Source organism: Callithrix jacchus, chromosome 16, assembly GCF_049354715.1.
Source record: "Callithrix jacchus isolate 240 chromosome 16, calJac240_pri, whole genome shotgun sequence".
NCBI lineage: Eukaryota > Metazoa > Chordata > Mammalia > Primates > Cebidae > Callithrix > Callithrix jacchus.
In genome coordinates, this window is record NC_133517.1 from 11,198,713 (window position 1) to 11,213,312 (window position 14,600).

The 14,600-nt window shown below is 40.4% G+C and overlaps 1 protein-coding gene across 6 annotated transcripts in view; it reads left to right on the top strand.

Annotated features, from left to right (window-relative positions):
• Nucleotides 1–14,600, top strand: part of RP1 (RP1 axonemal microtubule associated) — a 327,943-nt gene that overhangs the window by 187,557 nt on the left and 125,786 nt on the right. For 5 of the 6 annotated variants that reach the window (XM_035277479.3, XM_078353550.1, XM_078353551.1 and 2 more), the window contains 3 exons: nucleotides 156–288; nucleotides 1,208–1,359; nucleotides 4,605–4,759. In XM_035277479.3, the coding sequence (XP_035133370.3) occupies nucleotides 156–288; nucleotides 1,208–1,359; nucleotides 4,605–4,759 (440 nt within the window). The remainder of the gene's footprint in view (nucleotides 1–155; nucleotides 289–1,207; nucleotides 1,360–4,604; nucleotides 4,760–14,600) is intronic. The other variant, XM_078353553.1, reaches the window with a different exon arrangement.

A 14,600-nucleotide genomic window follows, 5' to 3' on the forward strand; every position in this document is an offset into this window, starting at 1 on the left:
TGCATCAACCTACTACCACTACTAACAACCATCACCACTATCACCATCATCAGAGTATGCAGTGAATTTTTGCAATCCCTGGGGTGCATTTCAAATGCAGATTCTTTGAGAAATTGGAGATCACAAAATTTGGTCATTTTTTCTTCTAATTCCAGGTGACCATGCAGCATACGAAAAGCAAGAAGATCCTAGATTTTGCAGCAAACATGTGGCTCTCTCAGATCCAGGCAGATGGAGATGTTGTCTGTGAACTTCCTGTAGTAACAGGAGGGCAAGCTGTTTTTCCACGTGTGTTATTCAGTAGAACCTATTCCATAGACAAACTCTCTGGTAGTTGCTTAAATTTGCTTCTAAACTATTTTGTAACAGAATATTTTTCCTGCTTCTAAGAGAGTTGTTTTACTCTTGAGAAGTGACTTTTTCAGTGTCACAGCATGAATTGCTGGTGAATCTGAGATTAAACGTAATCTCAAAATTGTTCTTGTAGCCCAGCTACAGTTGCAGAGGCTGAGGCAGTGAGAAACAAGAAACGCCATGACTGTGACTCACCTAGCTTCGCCTGGGGCCAGCTTACCTCCTCATTTGATTTCTTTCCTCATCAAACCTTACATCATTTTAAACTTTAAACATAATGCACAACAACAGTCACCTTTACCACTAAAATACTAAGCATAAAATGTCCTCTTATGTCATATATAGATGAACTACCTTTTAAAAAATCTTTGCTTCTCTTTCTGAATAAGGAATAAACCTTGTGGCCATTTGTTCAGGGTATAAAAATGCCCATTTGTAATTAAAAATAATTGAAGCTCAAAAGTCAATAGACACAGAAAGTTCAGATTAGAGGAATTCTCTCATATATATATGATATACATATACAGTAAAATATATATGATATATATATTTATCATATATTTTATGATAAACATAATTATATATAATCTCATTTAATATCCAAAGTAACCATATGAGATATATATTTATCATATATATATCATATATATTTATGATAAATATAATTATCTATAATCTCATTTAATATCCACACTAACCATATGAGAGTCATTATTTCACAACTCACTTCAAAATATATATATGATATATATATATTTTACTATAGCCTGAAAACCTATCGATCTGGATTCTGTTTATATGGATTCCAAGGTAATTTATTTCCTCTTTTTTTCTCTCCCTGTTGCTTTGCCAGTAGTGAGATATCAGGTTGACGTCTACACTGGGCAGCTGAAGCATGCAGAAACGGAGTCTGAGGTTTTCCTTTGTCTCTTTGGGGAGAGGGGAGACTCTGGCCTCAGACTGCTGCACAAATCTAACATGCCAGTAAAATTTCAAAGAGGACAGGTAAGTCTATATAGATAATTTCCAGATTCTTAACAGTCTCTCTCATGATGTCCGTATATGATTTAAAATTTCAAAGGTGCTTGGGACTCTTAAAATTTTAGTTTTAAGACATCTTTAACACATTTTCCCAACCTGACTTCCTAATGTGCTTTGTTTTGGAAGTTGTTCTTGCAAGAAAAATGGGACACACTAACCCAATAGTAAGTAATAGAACAAAGAAAAGATACAAAAATTAGTAATTCTGTGAGAAAAAGAAAAAAAATGAACTGAAAAGATGAGGAAATATACGTGTGTGTGTGTGTGTGTGTGCGTGCACACGCGTGCTCTCAGGCTTGAAAGTTACAAGGCATTACTTTAAAAGAGCAGGTCATAGAAATGCCATTATACTATATTTCATATAATAACACATTGGCCTTTAATCTTTAAAACATCTTGAATGGAGCCAAGTGTGTTATTTTGACACCTAAGCCCCTCCTTATTTCCTTTTGTCCTTATAGACAAACATAAGTGTTTCTATATATTAGTTCTTAGAGAAGTTGCAGTAGAATATTGTTAATGTTATTTTGTTGTATATGGAAAGAAGGTACTATTTGAGGGTCTGAAATTAAGTTCGGGGATTATGTAATCTAAAGGCATATTTTAAAGGAAGAAGGACTCCTTAAACCAGTTAGGGTGCTGTTTCTCAGACCTTTTGTTGTAGTTCGTGAAACATTATGAAACACTGGCTATCTTAAAGCTCACCTATACATTTTATTTGTCATTTTTGATTATACGAAATCTCTCATCAAAATGAATAGGAAAGCCAGTTCTGCTATGGGTGAGACAAAAGCAAAATTAGGTCTAACTTTTGCTATCGTGAATGAATTATTAATTTGAAGCAGAAACAGTTTTAGATACCATGGTATTATTATTAATTCTATGCTAAGTGATCAGTGAAGTGATCTACAGAACCCTGCTGGTTTGTGCATCAGCCCCAGACTCTTTCATTCAAGCACTTGAGGATAAACGGTGGAGGCTTCCTCTCCCCTGGCTGCCTGCTAGTTGGCCGCCAGCATGTGTCATTTTGCAGCGGTGCTGTATCGTGGGACGTTACCTACTGAGACTTTGTAAGTCATCTTCATGATTGATCTTCCTCAGTTCATCATTGTGTTTAGCGTTTTCCAGACAGTAGGGAGGGTGTATTTATGGACTGAAATTAAAATTGGGTCGGAGATATAGTTGCAATCTGTATAAAGAAGAGTAAGTACAGTGAGGGTTTAGTGGTATCCGTTTTGAAGTTTAGAATCAGAGATGTAGAAGTGTTTTTCTTCCCTGGTTCATTTTTGATTTTACATTTTCTGTTATTTTCCTCAGTGATTGGAATGTAATGGAAATGCCAAATAATTTCAAGAGTTTTGTAGTCAAGAAACTGTGGTAATAGTCTGAGAGTTTCATTATCAGAATTTGTTCATACCAGCCACAACTCACATCATAAACCACTCATTGGGCTAGTTGTCATGTTCTCTATAAGGTGTCCTATCAGGATGATAAAAGGTAGCAATACATGTAACAGACCCAGTTTAATTCTGTATTCAAACCTAAAGTTACTTTAAGATACAGGAAGAAACCAGAAAGCTGACTCAGTCAGTCTTTCCAGACCTTAAGGTGTTTGGCTTTGCCCTAAAGCAGACTGAGAGCCAAAGACTTCAGTGCAAGCCATTTGTTTGGGAGATAATTCCAGTAAGTACTTGAGAAGTGAAGGAATGGGAACAGTGAGGCGGGAAAGGAGAAAAGCCAACATAGGGACATTAGGGAGCTGGTTGCTGCTGTGGCTCCTTCTTCTTGCTAGAGACCTTCAGAGAAACTCCGTGAAACATCCCTCAGATCTGTCCCACCAGGGGAAACCCTTGGGCACAGAAGCAGGAGTTGGAGGACTGAGATAGAAAGCTGTTAGCATACCTAAACTTTCTATCAAAGCAGCAGATGCAGCTAGAAATGGACCCTAGCTGAGATGGGGCATCATTTGCATTTGCTACAGCAGGTGACATGCCTCATGAAATGTCTCTTGTAAACGCATGCTGAAAATGCAGAATAGTGACACTGAGATTGTCTGTGTACACACGAGAAGATGCGCAAATACTCATCATCTGGTTTACAGAACCATCATTACTGGACTAGTAAATGGTTTTGGTCTGGACGCCACAAGAGGTTTCCATCAACAACATGGAGCCAATAGTTGAGACCCAGGTAGTGTGTCTTCACGTTTCAAATTGAAATTTAATCTGGTAACAATGCAGAGAGCTGTTAAGACAGCTCCCCACATAGGCAATACAAGCGATACTAGAGTCACTTTTTTTTTACTGTAGAATAGCAGTGGCTAACAGTCAACTATCATTTCTGGTAACTTTTCAGACCTACTTAAATTCATGACCTTTTCCTCAGATAACTTTAGGGTGGTTATTCTCAACAACAGTCTACGAGGAAGTAATATATAAAGGAGTTCTTTTTATTTCAATCAGTATAGCACTGACTTCAGGTCCTGAATCTCTCTGGAAATGCCAGTGTGTTTTTGACACAACAGACTAACTCTGTTTAGCAGTGAGTATTCCAGACTGCTTTTTTACAACAAACCCAAGAATATGCTCTATTTTCATCTACAGAGGAAGATGCAGGGGAAAGATGTATTGAATGAGGGAGGGAAAAAGGGAGGAAAAGAGGGAAGGAGAAAGGAAGGAGGGAGGAGGAAGATTTCTTTACATTACTAAAATTGTAGTGGAAAGGGAGGGAGGGAAGGAAGGGAAGGGCAGGGCACGGCAGGGCAGGGCAGGGAGAGGGAGGGAGAGAGAAAGAAAAAATTGTCCCACATGTCTCAAAGTATATCCGCACTTACAGAGGAAATGTGCTTCACATCAGGCTGCATGGTTGTCGACCTGATGCCATAATGAACTGCTCCTCGGGTAGGGGTTTGACAAGAGAAAAGCCTTTGTGTTGGGATTTGTTTGTTTGTTACTCTGGATGCTACCAAAAATGGAGAAAATAAAACTGCAAAAGTGACAAAATAGCCAGAAATATATTTTTAATAGATAAAAAGTAATTTGCTGATTTTTCCTACCACATGGCCCCTTTTGATGCTAACTGTAGTAATATCATCTCTTCTAAAGTACTGTGCTGCTTCTGGCAGTCCCTGGGCTATTATTATTGCCTGCATTTGTCATGTCGGACTCTAGTTATTTCTGTGGCATTTTTTTCTATGTCTCCTGCACTAGATTGATAAATTTCAAGTAGCCGCAGTGTCACTTGGAAAACTGCAGAAGGTGCTGTTGCGCTGTGAGGCCAGTGACAAATCACAGTACTGGTACTGTGAAAAAGTCATAGTCAGAGAGCCCGGCACCACAGCCGAGTACGTCTTCACCTGTCAAAGGTAAGATACTGCACTGTGGATGATGCCCTGTGTGTGTGTGTGTGTGTGTCTGTGTGTGTGTGTGTCTGTGTGTCTGTGTCTGTGTGTGTCTGTGTGTGTATCTTTTAGATCACAGATTTGTTTCCTTAACTCAGGACTCCACATCATGTATCACTCACTGATTGCTTAAACAAACAATCTTTTGCTAAGCATTGTAAGGAAGTCTTGTAATTTCTTATTACCACAATGTTCTGTGTGTCACAAAAAACCAAAAGTTTAATGCTGGAAATTTTTACATAAATAGAGTATTTGTTTAACTGTTGGTTTCTTTACGTTCTAAAATTGTAGTGTTACAACACGTTCATAAGGGAATTAAATGTGGAGAATTTTACAGTGAAGAACTTTCAGAACAGAATGTTAAGAAAGACAAAGATTAGATTCTAGATAAGTTGGACTTTCCCTTGAGCCCCATGAGGATCAGACCTGAAAGCAGCTCTCTAAATTCCTGACCTGGCCCTTACTGCCCAGGCTTAAGACACAGGTCCCACATATACTTCCTTCTTGAAATCTCCTCATAGAAATCCCATACCTTCTTGCTTAAGAAAATGTCACTGTTTTTCCAAGAAGAAGTGATTCTCCTGCCTCAGCCTCGCAAGTAGCTGGGATTACAGGCATGTACCACCATGCCCAGCTAATTTTTGTATTTTTAGTAGAGACAGGGTTTCACCATGTTGGCTCTTTACTGAGCCCTGCTATTTCTCAAGAAAATGCTTAGCTTTAGCTAGATGGGCAATCACTTTTATTATTGCTTGGTCTCTGGGTTACAGGGAAGAGGCTGGGCCCCAGATTCACGAAGTGAGTAGAAACCCGATCTGTTTGGACATGGGAATGAGAAACTTGGGGTTCCATTTTGAAAATTTGAATCTTCAATATCAAGGGCTGCCTGTAGCCTCTTTTTCCAAATAGGTAATCAACAGGAATGAGACAACGAAGTACAGGCAAAACAGGGGTAAGGGGAAATTCAGGGGTCTGGATTTAGCCAAGAAAATTGCAACTTCAAGTACTAAGCAAAAAGCAAAAAATAATGAGGCAATTCAACTAAAAATCCTAAAGGCATGCCACTAAAAACTGCAGAAACCCAAGATGAGTGAAGCTGACTGCAGCTGCACAGGAGCTGTGAGATCCACAGTAGTCCTCTTCTTTTTTGCCTTTTTAGCCATTAAATTCAGTCAATTCCTTGTTCAGAGTAGCTGCTTAATGAACCCTTTCTTTTCTCTTGGTGCTACCTCTTCCCTGATTGAAGCCCTTGGTTCCTCAAGACCAGCTCGTCGCAGTTGTCTTCCAATTGTCTTCCGTGTCTTTCTTCCCCAGCCTTCCTGCCCACCTTCCAAGCTAGCCCTTCTGTGGTACTTACTAGTATCATTCTGACTTTATCTTTTCTTCTCTCATTTCTCCTTTGTTTTATTTTGAATTCATCTTTTAGTATTTTATTGTATAGTTTTGCCTAACAAATTTCAATAAAAAATGTGGTGGAAAATAATGTTCTAAAAGCTATATTTTAACCACATCAATCCCCTGTTTAAAAACCTTCAGTAATCTCCATTGCCTACCAAAAAAGCAAAACAAAACAGAACTTCCATTCAAGGCTTTACAACATCTGACTCTGTATTTCCCCCTCCAATTTGTTTGTATAGCTGTCCTCTTGCAAGATCTTAGTGAAATTAGACCCCTATAATTAACTAAACAAGTTCTGTTCCACTCTGCTTCTGTCCCCTGGAGTGCTATTCTTCACCCAGGAGGGCCTTTCGTTGCTCTGTTCTCCCCATTATAATCCTGTCTATCCTTCAAGTTCTAATTCCAGTTTGGCCTGTAGGATGACTTAATTGGCCAAACAAGAAAGGATTTTTCTCTTCTCCCAATGTGTACTCAGAACTTAGCACAGCACAGGCACCCCCGTATGATGAGTAACACGTAGCGCTGAAGAGGACTTGGGTGTCATTTCCCAGCCTGCTCCCACCCACAGCTCACAGGCATCTCTGGGGCACTGGTGGCAGCTCTGTTTTATTCCACGTATCAGAAGAGGCAGAGAATGCTACATCCAGCACTTTCATTTTATGTTCTGATATACTTTGTCACATTAATTTAGCTGATTTGTTTAAATATGAAATTTCCTTGTGCATAATTTAGATGTATTCACTGCCATGTTCGTGTTTACACATACATTTCACGTTGTCACCCTTCATTTCCTGCACTTCCTTACTATTTTTTTTTTTGAGATGGAGTCTTGCTCTGTCACACAGGCTGGAGTGCAATGACTTGATTTCTGCTCACTGCAACCTTTATCTTGTGGGTTGAAGCGATTCTCCTGCCTCAGCCTCCCAAGAAGCTGGGATTACAGGCGCATACCACCACGCCCAGCTAATTTTTGTATTTTTAGTAGAGACAGTTTCACCATGTTGGCCAGGCTGGTCTCGAACTCCTGACCTCAGGCAATCCACCCGCCTTGACCTCCCAAAGTGCTGGGATTACAGGCATGAGCCATGGCGTCTGGCCCCTGCACTACCTTACTTCTTGTTTGTGCTGTGCCACCATGGCCTCCTTTGGAAGAAGGAACCTAAGTGATAGCTTAATTATTATAATTTCAATGGTTGCACCTGAAAGAATTTTAGTTACAAAATATATTGAACAATAAAAAATAATGTAACAGATATGACATATTAAATGCTAATATTGAATACCCTGCACATAATAAGTCCTTAAGAAATGGTGGCTAGTGCTCATTCATACAATACCCTGATGAAGAAAGTAAGTTGCAAAAATAATTCTTTACTATTCTGTAGCTATAAAGGATCAGGCAGGTCCTATTTCCCTCATTATTAAAGAAGCAGAACAGTGTGGCACCAGGAATAGAACTTGGGGCACAGCAGGTTCCTTTCTACTGCAGATAAAGGCCATTCTGAAGCCACTTATAGTTACTTCTGTGCTCCCAGAGGCTTTTCTGTGTATGTGAGGTCAAGGTCAGTGTTCATGGGGCCTGGAAGGCTGTTCTGAGGGGAAAGGAGAGCTGTGGATACATGCAGGAGCTGGACTGGACAGTCCTGGGGCGGGGAGCTGGGTAGGATGTGATGCTGCGTGTGTTCATTGTGGCTAGTTAGTTCTGGGATGCAGGCAGCCAAAATGCTCAGGTGCAAATCACAGAAAAGGAAAGAAAATCTCGATCATGCTTCTTAGAGCTTCCTAACAGAACAAGAATTTACAGCACAGCTGAATTAGGGTAGGGAGAAAGACCACTGAGTGCTTGTTCCTTTTGTGGGCTCGGGGGAAATACTTAGGTGAGACACAAGGCAGAGCCGGGGGAGGAGACTGCTTCTGTGCATCACAGAGGCTGCCTGCGAGTGCATGCATCCTCCTTTCCTTTTTCCCTCTTCAACTGAACACCCACATCCTTATGGCTTTATTTCTATGCCTGAAGGTATTATTTTTCTGCCTTTTGTACATTTAATACAGATACGGGTGTACACCACTAAATTTCTACCATTTACACTACAGGTTTGGCTATTTGAGGTTTGCAGCAAGCAAAATTTGTATTTGAATAAGGCAGACATTCAACTGACTTTATGAATTAATGCAAATATTTTTGTTTACCATTTGTGTTAGCTTCCTGTGGCTGCCATAACAAATTGCCATACACTTGATAGCACTGAACAACTGAAATGTATCCTTTTGCAGTTCTGGAGACCAGAACAATGATCCACAGTCCTGGTGTCATCGGGCCTCGCTGTCTCTGAAGGCCTGGGAAACAGGTCCTCTTCAACCTCCCTGCTCTGCTGGGTTCTGACCATCCTTGGCTTTCCCTGGCTTCCAACTGCATCACTTTGGCCTCTGCACCGTTGTCACGTGGCTATATTCCCTTTGTGTGTCTGTGTTTCTTGCCTTTTTGTAAGGACACTATTGTCACTGGACTAGGCCCATCCTACTCCAGTATGGCCTCATCTTTACTCATTACATCGTTAAAAACCCTATTTCCAAACAAAGTCATGTTCTGAGGTTCTTGGTGGCCATGAATTTTGAAGGAACACTATTTAATCCAGCATATTTTCTGAGTGGATTCTGTAATGTACTGCTTAGTATTAAATTAGGGAATCTCCAGATTTTTCTGTTACCAAACTTGAAATATTGTATACGTATGTATATATATGAGCCTTGACTTTAATGTGAAATCATTCAAAATAAATTAGCATCAGCTGGGTGCAGTGGCTCAACCCTGTAATCCCAGCACTTTGGGAGGCCAAGGTGGGTGGATCACGAGGTCAAGAGATTGAGACCATCCTGGTCAACATGGTGAAACTGTCTCTACTAAAAATACAAAAAATTAACTGGGCATGGTGGCGCATGCCTGTAATCCCAGCTATTCAGGAGGCTGAGGCAGGAGAATTGCCTGAACCCAGGAGGCGGAGGTTGCGGTGAGCCGAGATGGCGCCATTGCACTCCAGCCTGGGTAACAAGAGTGAAACTCCATCTCAAAAAATAATAATAATAAATAAACAAATAAGCATCTATCTTTTGATAGAAACAATGCCATTTACAATATATATTTGATAACCTACTTGTCCTAGGAGGGCCTGGAGACGAGGAGTGCCCACAGCCTCTCAGTGTTTCCTTCCATCACTCCTGACTGGTTTGAAAATGACGTTGACATGAGCTTGCAGAAGCAAATTATTTGAAATAAAGGCCCTACCTAGGGACATTCCAAATCGAAGGAGAATTTATAGATGCAGAAATTGAAAAGTTAAATGCAAATAATTACAAATACCTGATATTTTTAAAACAATCTAACTTGACTTGTCAAGGCAGGGGAGCATGACCAGCTTTGTCCTCCCAAAACCAATTGTGGTCAGATAGGTGGAGTGACCCTGAGGCACACTCACGTGAGGATAAGGATGAGATGCTGCACAGCATTCCGTAGAGTTGACATTGCAGCTAATACCTTTAAAGTGTTCCCATCCCATTTCTATTCAGGATTCTTGACTTTTAATTTTTTTTTTTTTTTTTTTTTGAGAAACGTTGAGATTATTTCCTTTGTGCAAAGTGTAAGAAAAGAAGATTTTAAAAGCTTTCCACTATGGATAGAATAGACTGTCAGCAAATCCTGAATACCTGTGGAAGGTGGAGTGCCGCCTCCACTCCAGACCCACACCCTTTTCACAGCCCTCAGCACCTTCTTCCTAATTGTTGAAAAAAGAGAGTCTGTTGTTCCACTGAAAAAATCATGTGAGGCAGGCCTTTGGGCAAGCCAAACTAAAGGCCTTCAGTGCATCCTTGAGATCACCTCTGGGGGAACTCTTGTAGCCAAAAGCTGGCCTTGGCCACATGGCAGGCCCGCAGCTCAGCTAGGGCCTAGCAAACTCGTTCGTCTCTGCTCCTCACTGGCCTTCACTGTGTTCTCAGTTGGTGCTGTTGGATCTGAGTTTACCTAACTCTTGGCCATTCCCTGGTGCCTGGAGCCCTGTAGGCTTTCATGGGTATATTTACCGGTGAGTTGACAAAAGATGTGTCCCCTCTCCCACAATATCTTTCCTGAAGCCACAGGTTGGGAAACTGATTTTCCTGTACACCTTTTACAAGGCATGTGACATTAACTCACATTTGCTACATTAAATTATGTGTGTGTGTTTATGTGTCTATCCTACTTCTCTAGCTTAGTACACTTTTCCCCAAGGTTGGGCTGATGTCTTATATTTTTACTTTCAGCCCATATCATTGTTTCTGAAATAGAATGGGTTAAATTTACATAAGCAATAAATTAAACCAAAGTGCATGTGTTAAGACACTATAAGCCCAAACACAAATCATATTAAAGGACAGATTGGGAATTAGGACACAAAATGTAAAAGGTTTAACTGTATCTTAACCTCACTAAGACATATATAAACAAAATTGCCACTTAATTCTCATTTTTAAGTGTTAATGATAACAAAAAGCCAGAGAGTGATTCTTAGAATTATCATGAGTTAAAAAAAAAAAAAGACAGGTCCTACTGGTATAGATTTTCAAGCAAAACGTGATTCACTTGTCTCAGGATCTCAGTCTTGAAAGCTGAAGGGCTAGTTGACCAATCACAACCACAAGGGGGCTCCTCCTTGACAGCCTGTCAGAGAGGGGAGTTTTTCCTTCTCTGTCACTGCAGCCTCACACACCAGGAGGGCCACATTTCCATGCATGAGATTCTTAAGTGGAAGCAAGGCTGAAAAATCGACCCTCTACCATCCCATTATTATAATTGCTTAATTGTCTTGTGGCAACTCTGGTGGTTATTCCAAGAAAGTCAAACGTGATGCACATGCTCTCAGGAGGTTGTGATCAAGTCCTTCAGTGTCCACAGGACAAATACGTAGAACGTAGTAGATGTTCAGGAATTGTGTACTAAATTAGTGAGTTGGTGAGTAAATCACGAGCTGAGTATATCGTTTGTGGAGGGGTCAGGAAAAGAAGCAGGGGCAGCCCTGTTTGAACAGCATCCTTCTTCTGTGTAAGTACAGTTGACAAGAGAACTTTTACACCTAGGCCAGCTCTGTCTGAAGATGTTAGTTTGTGGTGAATTAAAAATGAATTATCCCCGTACCTTGGCTATTTACCTTTCTAGGCTTTTCTTCCAATTCTCCCCAGTAGAGTACGTTTTGCTTCTGTCCCTAGGCATTCTCCAGGGATATTGCTACTCTTTGCCCTCACTTGTTTTAGCTCATTTTATTCTTTATTCTGCTTATTGAAATTCTTATCCCTCAGGCCCAGGATAAAATGTTATTCCATGCCATAAAGCTTTCTCTGCTTGCCCAGCCAGAAGCGCGCTCATCCTTACCCTCTTTAAATTCCTCCAGGGCTTGACGTAGACCTCTGTGCAATGCTTGCTACATAATGTGATCCACTGCCATCGTTTGTGAATGTGTTTGTCTCAGGTACCAGATGATATGCTTCTTAAGGGTAGGGTCTCATAAATTTATCTTTATTGTTCAGTATGGTTTCTTGTACCAAATATGGATTTAGCAAATATTTGTAGATAGGAATGGGGAAAGGAAGGAAGGGAGGGAGGGGGAAAGGATGATAGATAGAAAACATAATGGAATCCCAAGTTGGACGAAGCCTTAGAGGTCACCTAATCTTTTCATGAGTTCCCTCTGTAACATACTCAGATATCTCATTAAAAATAATTTATGCATTTATTTATTTTCAAAATAATTCAGCCTATGTACAAATGGTTTTATTTTCCCTTTCTGGGAAAAGCGGGGAGATGATAAATGATAGAGATAAAAAAGACGTTGAAATTTTGATAAAGTACAGAAATGTAAAAGATACAATTTTTATAGGGAGAAGGGAATAATAAAAATTATCATGAGGTAGTGAGCAATCATTAAGATTTTTTTTTCCTGAAGGAGGCCACTATTAATCATTTCTTGCTATTCTGAGCATGTATTTGTGCTGCTGCAGATTTCTGTGCTCTTCTTTGTCAGTTTATGCCATTCTTTGGTGCAAAAGTGACAAGTAGTGACAGTGGGAAGCTGACAGAATGAGGTGCAGGGATGAGTCTTGCTCATTTTTTTGGGAAGGGACAGAGACATAGAATCTTCAAATATTTCTTCCCCCATTTTCAATGTGAATGCGTGCCAAATCTAAAATATATCTCAGGCTAAATATAATCTGTACTACTCCTTACCTTGTTATGCATCTTCCCCCAGCAAAACACCCTACATGTTTTAGGGCAGGAGCACCCCAACACATACCATAGTTGTCTACTCTAATCTTAAAAGACTAAGAGATTGTTTTCCCTTGGCCTGTGTTTCCTAGCTAGGACAGTGAAAGGGAGCCACCTGGTGACCTAGGGCTTTAGGCATTCTTTAGCTGATGGCTGCAGAGAATGGATAGTGTTCTTGGCCAAGCAACCTTCTCCTGCTGGCTTTTTATTCCACTCCTTTAGTGTCATCATTGCACCTCTCAAGCCACACTGCCCCAATTCTCCCATCTATTCACTGGCTTTTGGGGGAATTTCCTTGTCCTAATGCAAGAACTTGCACTATCCAAGGCCCACTGTTTTATGGCACATCTGAGCAAAGTAGGATGGTTGTTGGTTGACTGGCAGTCACCCCAAATGTATTTTCTATAACACCATCTATGTACAAGGCACTGTGTTTGGCAGTCAGAAAATGCAGCAGTAACTGTTTTAGCATCATACATTTATGTACATTTAATTCTGTATCCTTTGTGTAGGTACTATTGGTATCCATAATTTACAAATGAGGAAATTGAGGGTTACAAAGATTAAGAACATGGGTCAAGATTGCACAAGTAATAGGTGTTGAAGCCAGGTCTTGAAACAAGGCAGTTTGACTCCACTTGAAATTTAAACTTTGTATTTTGTGTGTGTGTGTGTGTGTGTGTGTGTGATGGAATCTTGCTCTGTCATCCAGACCGGAGTACAGTGGTGTGATCTCAGCCCTCTGCAAACTTGGGGTCAAGCAATTTTTCTGTCTCAGCCTCCTGAGTAGCTGGGATTACAGGTGTGCACCACTATGCCTGGCTAATATTTTGTATTTTTAGTACAGATGGGGTTTTACCATGTTGGCCAGGCTGGTCTTGAACTCCGACCTCAGGTGATAGCCTGAACTTGCTGCATTATCGATGGCCAGCTGTTGTATGGCACATCTGAGCAAAGTAGAATGGTTGTTGGTTGACTGGCAGTCACCCCAAATGTATTTTCTGTAACACCATCTATGTACAAGGCACTGGCCTTGGCCTCCCAAAGTGCTATGATCACAGGTATGAGCCACCAAGTCCCACCCTGAAGTCTGTATTCTTAAATGTGAAGCTAACTGCCTTTATTCTGGCATATAAAGTAAACTCTTGACATACATAACAATGTAGCTGGAAAGATGGGATAAATAAATTAGAACATAACCAATAAAGTAAGATTGCATAATTAGAGCTAAATGTGTAAAATAAATTTTATGTGTATTAGTAGGTTCCAGAGGATGAAGAGAAAGAACACTGTGAGCTAAAGTGGTCAGAAGACAATGGGATTTCTCATAGCTTTGGAAAAATGGAGAGATGAATAATCCTGACAGCTGGGTAGGACTGTGAGCTCACAGTTCGCCTTTCAACCCCACACCTTCCCATCATCTGCTGATTGCAAGGCTAGTGTGGTGGTATCAGTCCTATAGCTCAGACTCTAAAACTCTAAGTTCCTTGACATTCTCAGATCCTTCAGTAACCCACACACAACCCCTACCCCTACCCTGTCTTGTCCAGCAACCTCCTGTGCGTCAGCCATATGGAATCTCATTGGACTTTATACCTTTTCTAGTGCTGTTGTCTCTTTCTCAGTTGCCCTTCCTGACCTACTTATTGTCCAACCTTCAGCTCAAGTATCACCTCTTTGTTGAATTTTTTTGTTCTTCATTCCTTTGCACTTCCCCATTCCTGTCGTTGAGTTGGTCAGTCTCTTTTTCTGCTCTTGTAACATCTGTATTTAAGTCACTCACCACACTTTCTTACATTTATATCTTTACACATCTGTTTACTTCTTTTACACTGGAAGCTCCTCAGGTCAGGTTTCTTCTCTCTTTTGTTCTTCTTTTAGCCCCAGCGCTTAGGAAAATGCCTGTACCACAGGGCACTTTCTAAGTATCTATTGAATGGATAGATGGAAGGATGGAAGGAATGAGAGTATGTGTAAGTGTGTGGGATAGCAATAACCATGTTTTTTGTGGTATAATAATAAAATTGATATACCATGTAATAATACAAAAAAATGCTTATACATGACTTTTCATTTCAGCTTCACAACAGTGCCATGAGGCAGGTAATTTAGTCA